Genomic DNA, 14,887 nt, shown 5'->3' on the forward strand with positions numbered 1-14,887 from the left:
TACCAGAGAAATTCTGAAGAAACCCTTAGCGGGGGGAGGCTGAGCACTGGAATTAAAGATGGACTCACCGAAACCTCTCTTCAGCCATCTGGGAAGGAAAAAACAGACGGAAACAAGATGAAAGGGATGTCATCAAATGCCCGATCATGACATGCAAGCCGCTAGAAAAGATCAGGGGAGGACGATGAAGATGGGGGTGAGGAGGAAAAGAGGTGAAGATGGGAAATTGGTTCGATTAAGAGGTTCAACAGGGTGAGCTTCGAGATGAGACTGGAAAATATGCAAAGAAACTACCAAGAATGGTAGAGAGACTCTACATTGCGTAGAGAGATCGAAGAATTGGTTCTCTGTTCTGGTTTTTGCATCAAACAGGTTATTGCTTTGCTGAATCCTTGGGATGAATAAGAACGCCCTTGAGGATAAAGCCCGTCTTTTCAGGATCGAGCCTTCCCTGGAGGGAGAAACAAATCTTCCCCCCGGTCTTTGGGCCCATCATGAACTCGCCGGCACGGAGCTCTCTCCATTCGTAAACCGGCATCTGTAGCGGATCCTCAGTGCGGGTATGTTTTGTTCCATCCGGTAGGTCTAGCTCGAGCTTCGCCGGAGAATACCACTCAGGGTTAGTTCCGGCGAGTTGGACCACGAATGCGACCTCATACGTAGTATTAGGAGAGAGCACTCTTGTGTCGAATCTTCCCTGAATTAAGAGACAGGATGACTTCTTTGATTTGGGGACGAGTATGTCTACAGTGCTGCGGAAACTGAACCTGGAGAATAGTATTAACGAAATCGCGATATGATGCACGTCAACCAGATATAACACACGGATGCCGCATTGAGTAGTGTTCTAATTTCCTTGTAATCAATCGAATTTGTGAAAACGTACCATTTTTCTTCCTTGGTGATCCAACTCCAGCAACTTTCTTCGTCGTCCCCAGCAATGTCACACGCCTTGGGAAGGACCAGGAAGCAGTTCTTGTGGAGCTTATCCTCAACCCAAAACTTCTGTCAAATCCACTGAGAGGTGAAAATTTCTTTCTAAATAATCACTATCACTGATCGCAAGAGTTTTGTTTTTATTGCACAAATGTGTGAGATGTGCCTTTCCAAGTTAAAGAAACGAAACGGTATCATCAAACAAAATCTATGCCTTCCATGTTATCTTGCAAATTCTCGATAACCATTATTTCCTTTTGGAACATGGTGTGTAGTGAACTTAATTAGTTCCTAGATCAGTTCAATTTATTGCGTAAAAGGTCCTTCAAGACCCTATGCGATCGATAGACTGACCTAACCACACATCTTGCAATTTGTATTGATAGATTGATAGAGAGATGGAGTTGAAAGAGTAAGGGGACTTTGCCTGTGTGTTGTTTTTCAGGAGCACTCCTTCAGATACCACGCAACGCCAATCCTTCACGTCGACGGACGAAATGTTGGCTGGCGTGGTTGCATTTCTCATGAGGGCTAAACTGTTGAGAGAAGGCCCTCCCTCCTTTCCTTTGCTTCGACTATCAGTTTCCTTATCAGCTGGGATTGAACCACCATTTGTTGCAGCTCCTGCTGCCATTTTCTTTTAAGGAATTAGAGCACCTGTCGCAGTACATATTAATAAGTTTATCATAATTGTACACACAAAAAGGACAAGAAGAGACGAGGAAAATCTCATTTACCGATTCCGTGACGTGCTTCCTTTCGAGTAGGACAATTGAACTCTTCAAGTTATCACAAGTTAGTTTAGGGAGCCATTGAATGCTTTGCTTGGGAAATCAAAGGGATCAAAGGAAAGACAGTGGGGCCAAAGATCAACGGATCAAATAGACTCGGTCCACATGATCTATAAACCTAACAATACCGGTTTTTAATTCCATGTGTGAGGCTGTTAAGTCACTGAGGTTCTGCTTTTTAGAATTTTCAAACTTTTGCGAGTTTGAAAAGACACAATTGGGCCTTGATGGTCTTGTCCATTCAACTTTCTAGCTAAGAAATCAGGGTGTGAACATGAATGCCAAGGGGGCTGTGAGTGAAAAAGAAAAGTTCGGGCATGGAGCCGTGAGCTCGTGAGTAGAGAATTAAAAAGAGAGAGAAAATCACACTAAGCATTAAGGAGATGGTGCATGAGAGATTCGGTGGCATTTTAGAGTAAGAAATCAAGAGTGTTGAAATATCTGACACAATGAGATTTTATATGATGGGATCTTCCTCAATTTATCTACTTAAATTTTTGAGTTGGACTTTCTAACATTGTGTCTTATTAGTCTAATTCCACATTTCCACATACTGGAGCTTGTTGGGAGGCTTTGATGTCATGGTGAGTCGATGTTAAGAGAGCTTTGATGCAGAAGTTGATGAACAGTTGGCTTAAATTAAGACGAAGATCAACAGTAAGGGGAAAAGAAAAATAAAAGATGGCTGGAAAAAAGAAGAATTCATCAAATTACTCAAAACATCAAAGATCGCTTTATCAGACTAGGAGCCAGCTACATAAGATGATTGGCAATAACCGGACTGTCAAATCAGCATTTTCAGTGAAAAATTGATAGGAAAAATTATATTGAAATTTCATGCAAAAGTTTGTGATTATATTAACAAAATTGAAAATTTTTGGATTGAATTGGCAATCGTACAAAATTCCCCTTCAATATGTAACTTGCGTTAGCAGCATAAGCAAATTTGTCCTTAATTCCGTCTCCATTTCACTGGATCTTTGTGAACGGAATATTTTATTTATAATATATATTCTCTTTATCAACCTGATGGGAAAACGCAAATCTTTGTATTCGCTTGAACTCCTTGAATCTTTCAATAAAGGGGAAAAAATTCTTGAACCTGTATGGGTTGCAATCTTCTATATTCAACAGTGGATTTTTGAATGCTCAAGTTTTTCTGTATTTCTTCATTAGATCCAATTCCACCATTTATATCTTCCGAATATAAAAACTAGATATTTCCGCTGTTGAAAACTCATTTTGATCTAACACTCTTATCTTGAACATCTGTCAAATCAAATACAATCACACCAATCCAACAAGAGGCATTACGGCAACAACTATCTCCTAATCACAACATGCAACAAATCGAATTTTTGGCACTTGCAAAGCCAACCACACAAATGCACTTCTTACTCCCGTATCTTACTAAGACACTGCTCAATGTTGCACTTATATAAGGTTGCACGGTTTGGCTGCAACTTGAGAAGACAGTCTCATCTTCACTGACTCAATGCCTCTACACCATTGTCCTTTTAGCTAAATTAATCTATGAAAAAAAACAAAAAAGATTTTCACTTTTTATGGATAATTTTGGGAATCCCATTTTCCTCAAGTTGCTGTGATATGATCAATCAAACGGAGTCTATAATATTAGTATTTTGGTGCATTGAGAGGGAGCCACCATGGCCTCTCCTTTAGTTGACACTTACCCCAATTGTTTTCTTTTTCTATTATTTTAGACCAAGTCATTTTTTTTGTATTACGTGCTTATTTTTACAATTGCCGATTAATAATAGTAAGACCATTTGGTCAAAAATAAATTCATAAAGGGAATATGAGAGTCCAGAATTAATTTGTTCTTTGTCGCCATAGCAGGTTGCTTCCTTTCGAAAAAGAAGGCAAAACCAATTTCATTAAGAACATGATTAAATTATTTATTCATTTTTAGATACATAAGTCAATAAAAATAACTTATCTAATAAAATTAATCTCAAAATGAGATTTAAAAATCAATTACGAGGTAAAGAACCATATTCTCCTAAGTCACTGAGTGGTTTACTAGAGAAGTTAGAGATCACATCCAAAGATTAAAATAACAATTGATATTTCATAATGAATTATGTAGTTAAAGTTAAGAGAAGTCTTACCCTTCAGCATAGCAATGATTACATCTATCTTTCTGTTTTAAAAGAAAATTACACTTTACATCATCCTTTTTTTATTAGATTATTAAGTTTTCTGCTCAATAATGATTAATTTACAAATATTTTTTATGATCATCAATCAAATCTCTTCTTCATTTTCTTTTCTTTGTTTGGAACTACATCAAAAGTGGAAGCTACCCGTTAATAAGAATGTACATTCACTAAACTCATTCATCAAGGTTTGGCTATATCATTAGAAAATGCTTGAGAGTATTGCAAGATTATTTACCAATGGTTTTTAGAAAATAGAAAACCTTCGATTTGGGGACTAGTTATTATGTATTGAGAAAATAAAAATTCTCGCTTTGCTTGTAGCATTAAACTAGTCTATTGATAAATCCAGTTTATATATCTACTAATAGCTTAATGGAGCAACTTACAAACCAATCTATTGAAAGAAATTCAATCTCTTTCTATGGACCGAACTATATATGTTTTTCAATTGAAATTTTACTTTTTTTACCTTTTATTTTACTATTCTTGCTTCAAAATGCGGCCTCAGTTAAATTTAAATTTAATGAAAAGTTGATAATATAATCCCTATGAAACTTTGAAATGCAAGGTCTAAGCAAATCGCATGCCATTTACCCGTTGAGTACATAAAAATTAGCCTAGAACATGGGAGGTTAATAGGGTTAGGCATGATAAAAATCTAGTTAATTAGAGAATCTATTATCTGGTTCAAATTGGAGCTCAAGAGATGTTTCCTTATATGCTTTTCACAGGTAAAAGAACAGCTCAAGTGTTAAAATTTAACACAAGGGGACACTTAAGTTCTAAAAATTATGAAAGTGGCAATTAAATACCACTATTTTTTTTTTTAAATGAGGCACCTGAGTGCCAAGTTAAGTGAATTCCGTCGGAAATCTCGCGTGTCAATTTTTTTATTAATATTACTCGCTTACGTTTAGCCCACCAGAAAGTTGACTCAATAAAAAAGCGCCAAAACAACGTCACTTTGGCACGGATTTGAATTTGAATTTTAATATTAATATTAATTAAATTAAATTAAATTAAAAGCCAAAGTTAAATTTAAATAAATAAAAAATAGCTGCAAAACGAGGAGGGCTTAGCCCTTGATGTCGCCTTTCCACTATCGTCGAGAATGGTTGGCGATGATGGGGAGGCTAGGGCCTTGGCCAACTGATGATGAGGGCCTGTGAGCCCTCACCCATATCTAAGGTAAGAGTCGTGGCCCTCCCCCAAATTTGACGAGGGTTACCGGGCCTTGGCCAACCGAACCAAGGGTCATCGTTGGCTAGGCAACCCCCAATAAGCAGCGGCCCTTGGCCCGGCTAGGCGAGGGTTGGTGACCCTCGTCATTTATCAGCCAAGGTCACCAGCCCGACCAAGGCTTGGCGACCTTGGCTAACCCTCTTCCCATTGTTGCTAGCCTTTCTTGACAACGGTAGGGAGGTGGCGGTAAGGGTTGAGCCCTCACCACTTGCAATCTTCATCTTCTTCTATTTTTTATAATTATTTATTTATTTATTTATTTAAATTTAGTTTTTAATTAATTTAATTAGTGTTTATATTAATTATTTAGCCATGTTAGTAAAATGACGTCATTTTTATACTTGTCTAGCCATATCAGCATGCAAAACAATGTCGTTTTGCACTTGTTTTGCCAGAAAAATGACACATATGTATTTTGGCTGGATTTTCTCGCCATTGGCATTTAACTGATTCATTTTGCTCCAATTTTAGCACTTAAGGGTGCATTTGGTAACGTTTATGTTCCCAGAACAATTTATGATCATAAATTATTATTATTTTATTATGTTTCTTCAATTCCCAGAATAGAATTGTGTTTGGTACCGTGCTCAAAATTTCTATTCCAAATCATTTTCTTTTAATTTTTAAATAATTTTATTACTTTTTTCATTTCTTTCTCCTATTCTTCTTCTTCAAGTGGCCGGTTGCTGACCTTGGGATGATCGGTGACCGGCCGACAATGGCCGATGACCTCACTAAAGCGTCGCTAGCCCTCGGTGAAGCCTCGCCCTTGTCTGCCGAGGCTCGGCCTTGCTAGATCCGGCAAGGCCGAGCCTCGCCGGTTGCTAGGCTTACCTCGATGAGCTCACTGGGACCTCACCCTAGCTCGGTATGCCTCCGGCAAACTCGTTGGACCGGTTGCTGGTGATCGGTGGCGGTGGGCGGTTGACGGCGGACGACAAATGATGGCAACCGTGGTGGTGGCAATAGATGAAGAAGAAGAAAATGAAAATAAAAAGAGAGAATATGGGCTTGATTCTAGAATTGTTCTCGGGAACAAGGATCAACTTTTATTTATTTATTCTTGATTCTGTTCCAAATCTACTTGGGAACAAAAAAATAGAAATTTGTTCCGGAACAAAAATTTTACCAAACGTTTTGCTGTTCCAAATCTACTCTTGAGAACAAAAGAATAGAAATTAGCACTATTTGGCTAGTTACCAAACAGGTCCCTAAGTGTTACTTTCATAACTTTTAGCACTTAAGTGTCCCTCCATATTAAATTTTGGCACTTCAAGTTCTAGGACTCACTTTTCACATGGCACTTCACTTTTCATTTTTAATTGTTAGTTTTGCTACGTGGCTCACATTGACCTATAAGATTTTAGCTTAATGACTTGTCATGAATCATTTAGATCTCTCCTACTAAATAGATAAAGAGAAAGCATATAGTTATCTTATTTCTTATTGAGTTTAAACTTGGGAAAAAAGGATAAAATTTTCAATCATATTCTATCATCTCCCAAATTTTATATTTTTTATATATGGAATATAAATGCTAAAAGATTGATAAAGAGAAAGCATATCATTATTGTATCTGTAGATTGAAAAAAAAAATTCTAGTTTAGAGAACGTATTTTATATTATTCTCTACACCACCATTGGTTATTTTGAATGTAGTTCCTTAAATGTGTTATTTTGAATGTAGTTCCTTAAATGTACTTATGAACAGTGAAAAGTACAACCCAGTTACAAAATTCTCTTATTTTAAATGTAGTTTCTTAAATGTATTTTAAATAGGCAAAATTATCATGAAATTTTGCACTAATATTTTAATGTATTCATGAGTAAAACAATAAAACCTGAATTAAGATATTGGCAACTGGCATTTGTCGAATCAAATTCAAAATGGGTTGGATATTCATTTAAATCAAAGTAAATCTTGATGGAAATTCTCTATGAATAGGAGGCCTCTCTATTTATTTTGAGAAGAACAGACAATGACTTTAAATTCTATAGATTTGTTATAAAAATGTTCCTGAAAATTAAGAAACTACAAAAATGCAAAAATCTATGTGTGGATTTACGTCATCACAATCTCAATCAAGATTCTGGTTATCAAGACCTCAACAGCAAGTCATCAAGACCTCACCAAATATTTAGGTCATCAAGACCTTGACTATCTTGGATTAGACAACAAGCCTTCAAGGCCCTCAAATCTAGTTCATGAAATGGAATCAAAGATCGTGCTATTTGATTTGATTTGAGACCAAGCCACCAAGACCCTTGAATTGTGCTCATGTGAAGAATCCAAGATAGTATGTGACTTGAGGTCATTAAAGTAGAATTAAAGTCTTTATCGTTCCATTGCAAGTTGCGTCACTAAGGCTCTCAGAATTGTCTTTTCATTACTAAAGGAAAATAATTACATGGGCTCTTTGTTTCATTTGGAAATTAGAGATTGTACCCCTTTTCTTAAAGTAATGCAGATTTGGTAGACTGCATTTCATATGCATTTTTTTTTTTGGGGCAGCATTATCGAATGAAAAACTTTTTATTCATTTGATTTAATATCAAAAAAATTTCATGAGCTATAACTTTTGCAAAACAATTTTTGTCTATTTTATCTACAATTAAATATTTGAGATTAAAAATTGAAAGAATAGATATAGAGCAAATATCTTCAAATATATTCTTAAAAATTGCAGTTTACTTTTAAAATATATATTATTGTGATAAAACCTCTTAATAAAAGAAAAATATATATTAAAATTAAAAATATGTAATTTATACTATTCAGTGCATAAAAAAAGGATTGAAGAAATTCAATTTCAAAATTTTGAAATTATGAATAAGGACAATTTGGAGGGCTTTACTTTTAGTAATACAATTCTTTTTAATCTACAATTCGAACATTTTAGTTTAAAATTGAATAGATAAATAAAGATATCTCTGAATTATTCTTCAATGGTGTCTTTATATTTCTGAAAAAAATGACTAGTAAATCCAAGGATATATATTGAACTTAAAATATTTTATCTTAGATTTAAATATACTATGTAAAATTTGAAATATAAACTATGTCATTTGAATAAATCTAACCTCAAAAAAAAAATATTTTAGTCATTTAAAATATTTAGGAATTCAAATATAGGCTATTTATTTGCATCTATCTCACTTAATTATAAAATTCATCCAATTCACAATCACTGTTTTATGATTTTTAGTATAAATTATTCTTATTCCACGAATAAATTGCACTTAATATTAATATCTTAGAATCAACTTAGTTATTGAAAAAGCTAAAATAGAAAAAAAAAAAGGACGTCTACAAAAATATAAAATATTGCCATTATTCAAATCTAATTTTTTTTTCTCTTGTATGGCATCTCATATTAATGAATGCTAGTGATAAAAAAATGTGCAAATAGACATGCATGTCCATGCGAAGAGCCGGTTAGGTTACTAGTATATGGTACACCTGGAAGGAGATGCACATATAATAGATAATGTCATTGTTTCCCGCTTGGCATTTCGGCAATCTAAAACGCATTTTTTATTTCATTGTGAAAGCTCCATACAAACATTGTGGTGACTCTTCTATAAAAGAATCTAATCTTTCGGTTGGCAATATATAATTCTCATCCATGTATGTGACAAGTCATCGTGGGATGAAACTATTGGAATAATTATCTTATAATTTGAACTTTATTATAAACAACCAACTTGCCTTTCCTTACATTTGTTTGGATGTTTCGTAAAGAAGACTAATCCAATTATCTTATATAGTGTGTGTTTATATATATATATATATATACATATCACTGAAAACATAATAAATACTATTCTTCACTTTTTATAATGCCAAATTACCAAAAAACAAAAAAAATGAAAACTTGTTTTACAAAACTTCATTTCGATAAAATGTCTTAACTTTGTCATCAACATGAGCAAGATAAGAATATCACAAGTGTCATAACTTTTGTATGAAGCTTACTTGAGGGGCATAATTTTTTTTTTTGGAGTACTTAATATTATAACTTCTAAAACATGTTTACTTGAGTATCATAACTTTTAATCGATCAGTTAAGTGCCAAATTTTTTTAAAGACATTCACCCAAGTGTCAGAAATCCAACGTAGCATAGCATTAGTGGTGAATGCTTTTTAAAATTATCGCATTCAAGTGGTCAGAAAAAAAAAGTTATGATACTTAAGTGATCGAAAAACAAGTTAGAACACTCAATTGATCGCTTTACGAAAGTTATGACATTTATGGTATCTTTTTTCTAACATGATCGGTCACTTTTTTCATAGTGTTCTTTCCATATTAAGGATATATAATTCTACTAATCGGACATGACATTTTCAAGGAGAAAAGACTAAAAGCACAAAATCATGATTGTTCATATTTTCACTAAAAATGAAATCCGAAAACATTTTCACGAATTACATTGGTCTTAATTGCTAATTCCACACAATTTGCATGGTTAATTGGTGCCGAATCAGAATGTTTTGTGTATGTTTTGTTTTGTTCCAGTGAAAGGAGTATAAATTAAAAAAGAAAAGAGAAAGAGAAAAAGTGAAATAATCTTTTCCCGAAACTTGTAATTTGGGCAGCAAAGCATAAGATTTTGCGCTGTACATCACTGGTAAAACATCTCATTCTCATTTTCCCCATGGAAACATCATATCGCATGATTGAGTACTCTTCTAGATAGATCAAATTACATACAAAACCTTATAAGCTACACTAGTCTTAGGAAAATTATCTCTTTAGTGTATAGGGTGAATTTGCGGAAAGTACCAACCTCGAATAAATATGTAATTTCAATGCCTTATGTATAAGTTTTCTTCTCCACAAGTATCAATTTCACCTTTTGCATCGGATAATCCTCAACATGGGTTCAGAGTCTAGAGCTATTTTCTTTGCTCCAATTTTTAATCAACCATTATGTAAGAGGACATTGTCAATTTAAGACATACGATGTCTCATTCCACCATCTAACTTTGGAGTTTGGATTATAGCTTGCATAATTATTCTTCTCACAGGCAATTGTCAATCATGAGAGGTTTAGAATAACTTATGGCTATTGGTCCCAAAGGAGAATCCAATACTTATCTCATGACACGTAGGGAATTACCGATCATGAGAGGTTTAGAATAATTTGTGATAATTGGCCCCAATGGAGAATGTAGTAATTATCTTATATGACACACAAGGAATTGCCAATTGCAAGAGATTGAGAATAACTTGTGGTAAATTGCCCCACTAGAGGTATTGAATAACTTTTAGTGAATGATTCCAATAGAGAATCTAGTATTACAAGAGGTTTAGAATAACTTGTGGTAAATAGCCCCAATGGAAAATCTAATACTTATCTTATATAACACGCAAGGAACTGTCAATCACAAGAGGTTTAGAATAACTTGTGGTGAATGGCCCCAATGATGAATCTGGTACTTATCTTATATGACACACATGGAACCATGAGAGGTTTAGAATAACTAGTGATGAAGGACCCCAATGGAGAATCCGGTACTTATCTTATATGACACACATGGAATCACGAGAGGTTTAGAATAACTTATGATGAATAGCCTCAATGGAGAATCTATTAATTACCTCATATGACACACAAGAAATTGCCAATCACTATGGAGAATCTAGTACTTGTATGACACACAAGGGATTGCCAATTGTGAGAGATTTAGAATAAGTTATGGTGAATGAACCCAATGAAGAATCTAGTACTTATCTCATATGACACGCAAGGAAGTACCAATCGTGAAAGGTTTAGAATAACTTTTGGTGAATGGCTCTAATGATGAATCTAGTATTGCAAGAGGTAGATAGTCTCAATGGAGAATCTAGTACTTATCTTATATGACATGCAAAGAATTGCCGATCACAAGAGGTTTAGAATGACTAGTGGTGAAGGGCTCCAATGGAGAATCCAATACTTATCTCATATGACACACAAGGAATCACGAGAAGTTTAGAATAACTTATAATGAATAGCCTCACTAGACAATCTAGTTATTATCTCATATAACACAAGAAATTGTCAATCATGAGAGGTTTAGAATAACTTGTGGCAAATGGCCCAATGGAGAATCTAGTATCACAAGAGTTTTAAAACAATGTGTGGTGAATGGTACCAATAGAGAATTTAGTATTTATCTAATATGATAAACAAGGACTTGCCAATCATAAGATATTCAGAATAACTTCTAGTGAACGGCCCCAATAGAAATTTAGTACTTATCTTATATGACACTTAAGGAATTGCCGATCACTATAGGTTTAGAATAATTTGTGGTGAATGGCCCCAATGGTGAATCTTGTCTATCCAACAATTCTAATTTAGCTTGCTTCATCAACTCTAAGTTCTCCGCAAATAGGGGTAAGTGCAAATTCCTCTCGTAAAGATAATCATCAATCTGCATTTTTTAGAAACCAAAGATAATCCTCAATTTGCATCTTTTAGAAACCAAAATTCTTCCCATCAAACCTGTTGATCCTTACTTTTCCTTCTTCTGTCACCATCGATTTACTTCAACTTAACCAAATCTAACTTTGATACAAGTTTTTGCGAAAATAAGCAATCGAACAATAAAATAAACAAAACGAGAAAATAAATCAAACACCAGATTTACATGATTTGATCGTGGTGAGTTATGTCCACGAGGAGAGTAGTAAAAAATTTCACTATAAATCAAGTGATACAATAGATATTACAATTATAATCAAACCACTTAAATACTCTCAATATTTCTCGACCCACAATTACATCCAATAACTCACACAATGTATAACCCCACAATTCTTCACGAATTAATCTCTCAATCTCACAAAAAAATTACACAAATCTTACCGCAAGATTTAATTTTCTTCAACATTTTTGGATATATTCCGGTTGTAATTCACAAGCAAAAGGTCATCTTTGATAATTTTTACAAAGAACTTCTGCTTCTTATTTATAGGCAAGAACCCCAAACTTTACCCATTGTGACACATTTACCCTGAACTTTTTTTTGACACTACCCCAAACTTTTTATTGTGACATTGAAAGCCCCAAACTTGTATCCGTGTGATATATTTACCCCTAAAATTTGGTGCCACAAAAAAAAGTTTGGGATTTTTGGTATTACAAAAAGGAAGTTTGGGATAAATATATGATATAAGTTTTAGGTTTTTGATGTTATAGAAAAAAGTTTGTGGGTACATGTCTTACATGGGTATAAGTTTGAGGTTTTTGGTGTCACAAAAATTGTTTAGGGTAAATATGTTATAGTGGGAAAAGTTTGGGTTTTTTTTTTTTTTGTGGCTTTTTCTTGATCCAAAATAAGAATCCTTCTCTAACTTGGAAAATATTTAATTAGGAAATCTATTCAAAATAAGAAACCTACTTAAATTAGGAACTTTCCTTTTTCGAGCTCAAACTCAAAACCTTTTTTTCAACAGAATTGATGATCACTTGAGCTTTAGAATAACTTATGGTTAATGGCCCCCTAGAGTTTTAAAATAACTTGTAATGAATAATTCTGATGGAGAATCTAGTATCACAAGAGTACTTATTTCACATGACACACAAGGACTTGCTGATCACGAGAGGTTTAGAATAACTTATGGTGAATAGTCCCAGTGGAGAATCAAGTATTTATCTCATATGATACACAAGGAGTTGCCAATCACAAGAGGTTTAGAATAACTTATGGTGAATGGTCCCAATGGAGAATTTAGTACTTAGCTCATATGGCAAATAAAGAATTTCAATAATGAGAGTTTTAAAATAACTTGTGGTGAATCTAGTATCATGAGAGATTTAGAATAACTAGTGATGAATGGCTTCAATGAAGAATATAGTACTTTTATCATATGACACATAAGGAATTGCCGATCACAAGAGGTTTAGAACAACTTGTGGTGAACAGCCCTAATGGAGAATCTAGTACTTACAACCCTAATGAAAAATCTTGTACTTATCTCATATGACACACGAGGAATTGCTAGTCATGAAAGGTTTTGAATAATTTGTTGTGAATGGCCCCAATGGTGAATCTAGTACTTATCTCATATAATGCACAATGAATTGATGATCACCAAAGATTTAGAATAAGTTGTGGTGAATTGCCTCAAGGAAAAATCTAGTACTTTTTTCATATAACACATAAGTAATCTTGTGGTGATGGCCCTAGTGGAGAATTTAGTATTTATCTCTTATGACACATAAAGAATTGCCAATCATGAGAGGTTTAGAACAACTTATGGTGAATGGCCCCAATAAAGAATATAATACTTATCTCATCTACCACTCTTTTTCAACCATAAGCTCTAGAATATAAACTTCACTCTTTTCATTTCCAAGGAGACACTTTATGTGACATCCTAATTTTCTGATTCTATTTTCAATTGAATGAGTTGGGCTTTTTATCGATAAGCCTATAGTCTTTTTCTCTAAGCTGATCACTCACGAGATAACTAATCTATCAAGTGAAGCCGTTAAGGAATCTAAACATAATAGACTTGAGAATTCAACCAAAAATCGACTGCTCGACTGTGCTAATTTGCAAGGGTCAATACGGCACTGTCAAAATCGATCAAAAATCGAAGATAGGTCGGTTCAACAGAGGCATATGATTAAAGTGTGGGTGATTCCACCTAATTGCAAAATTCACCCACATAGGTGTACATAACTATCCGTGTTCTCCGTGAGAGGAGGTTAACTAATGTTTCGAGGCCCATTTGACTTGTAATCTCCCACAGTCAAAGTGCATTATATGAGATAAGTATTAGATATGATGGAATTAACATGAAATTCATATATCATTCATATATCTCCCACATTATCTCTACAAGAAGGAAGACACAATTAGTACCAATTTTAAATGGATTATCATCATAATATATATAAACTATTAGATATGATGGAATTAACATGAAATTCATATGGAATCCATCGGATCTCTTGATAAGTATTAGATATGATGGATTATCATCAAGTGAAGCCGTTAAGGAATCTAAACACAATAGACTTGAGAATTCAACCAAAAATCGAATGCTCGACTGTGCTAATTTGCAAGGGTCAATACGGCACTGTCAAAATCGATCAAAAATCGAAGATAGGTCGGTTCAATAGAGGCATATGATTAAAGTGTGGGTGATTCCACCTAATTGCAAAATTAACCCACATAGGTGTACATAACTATCCGTGTTCTCTGTGAGAGGAGGTTAACTAATGTTTCGAGGCCCATTTGACTTGTAATCTCCCACAGTCAAAGTGCATTATATGAGATAAGTATTAGATATGATGGAATTAACATGAAATTCATATATCATTCATATATCTCCCACATTATCTCTACAAGAAGGAAGACACAATTAGTACCAATTTTAAATGGATTATCATCATAATATATATAAACTATTAGATATGATGGAATTAACATGAAATTCATATGGAATCCATCGGATCTCTTGATAAAGATGTTTAATATATATCTAAGTCAAAGGTTGTGTTAACCAGTGCCCACGACACTGATTAAAAATACCAATTAAGGAATAATTCATTTTTGCTCTGGAGTAATTATGCATCCACGAGACAACTAGTGCTTGGACAAAGCAAAGTTTCTTGAGTCAGTTGCTTAATAAGTGCTTAACAGAGATGCTGCTAATAATCATTAAATCTAAACACACCTTTTTCTTCTTTTTTTCATAAGCATGATATCGTCCACAACACTTCCTCACAACAATG

At 34.1% G+C, this 14,887-nt stretch overlaps 1 protein-coding gene across 1 annotated transcript; it reads right to left on the minus strand.

Annotated features, from left to right (window-relative positions):
* Positions 1-373: 373 nt before the first annotated feature.
* Positions 374-1,570, minus strand: LOC104424121 (protein PHLOEM PROTEIN 2-LIKE A1). Its single transcript, XM_039318146.1, has 3 exons — positions 1,364-1,570; positions 887-1,005; positions 374-767 (listed from the first exon to the last, which is right to left on the minus strand). The coding sequence occupies exons 1-3, from the start codon at positions 1,568-1,570 to the stop codon at positions 374-376; spliced, it is 720 nt and encodes a 239-aa protein (XP_039174080.1).
* Between the last annotated feature and the right edge of the window lie 13,317 nt (positions 1,571-14,887).

The sequence above is a fragment of the Eucalyptus grandis genome, chromosome 1 (assembly GCF_016545825.1).
Source record: "Eucalyptus grandis isolate ANBG69807.140 chromosome 1, ASM1654582v1, whole genome shotgun sequence".
Classification (NCBI taxonomy): domain Eukaryota; kingdom Viridiplantae; phylum Streptophyta; class Magnoliopsida; order Myrtales; family Myrtaceae; genus Eucalyptus; species Eucalyptus grandis.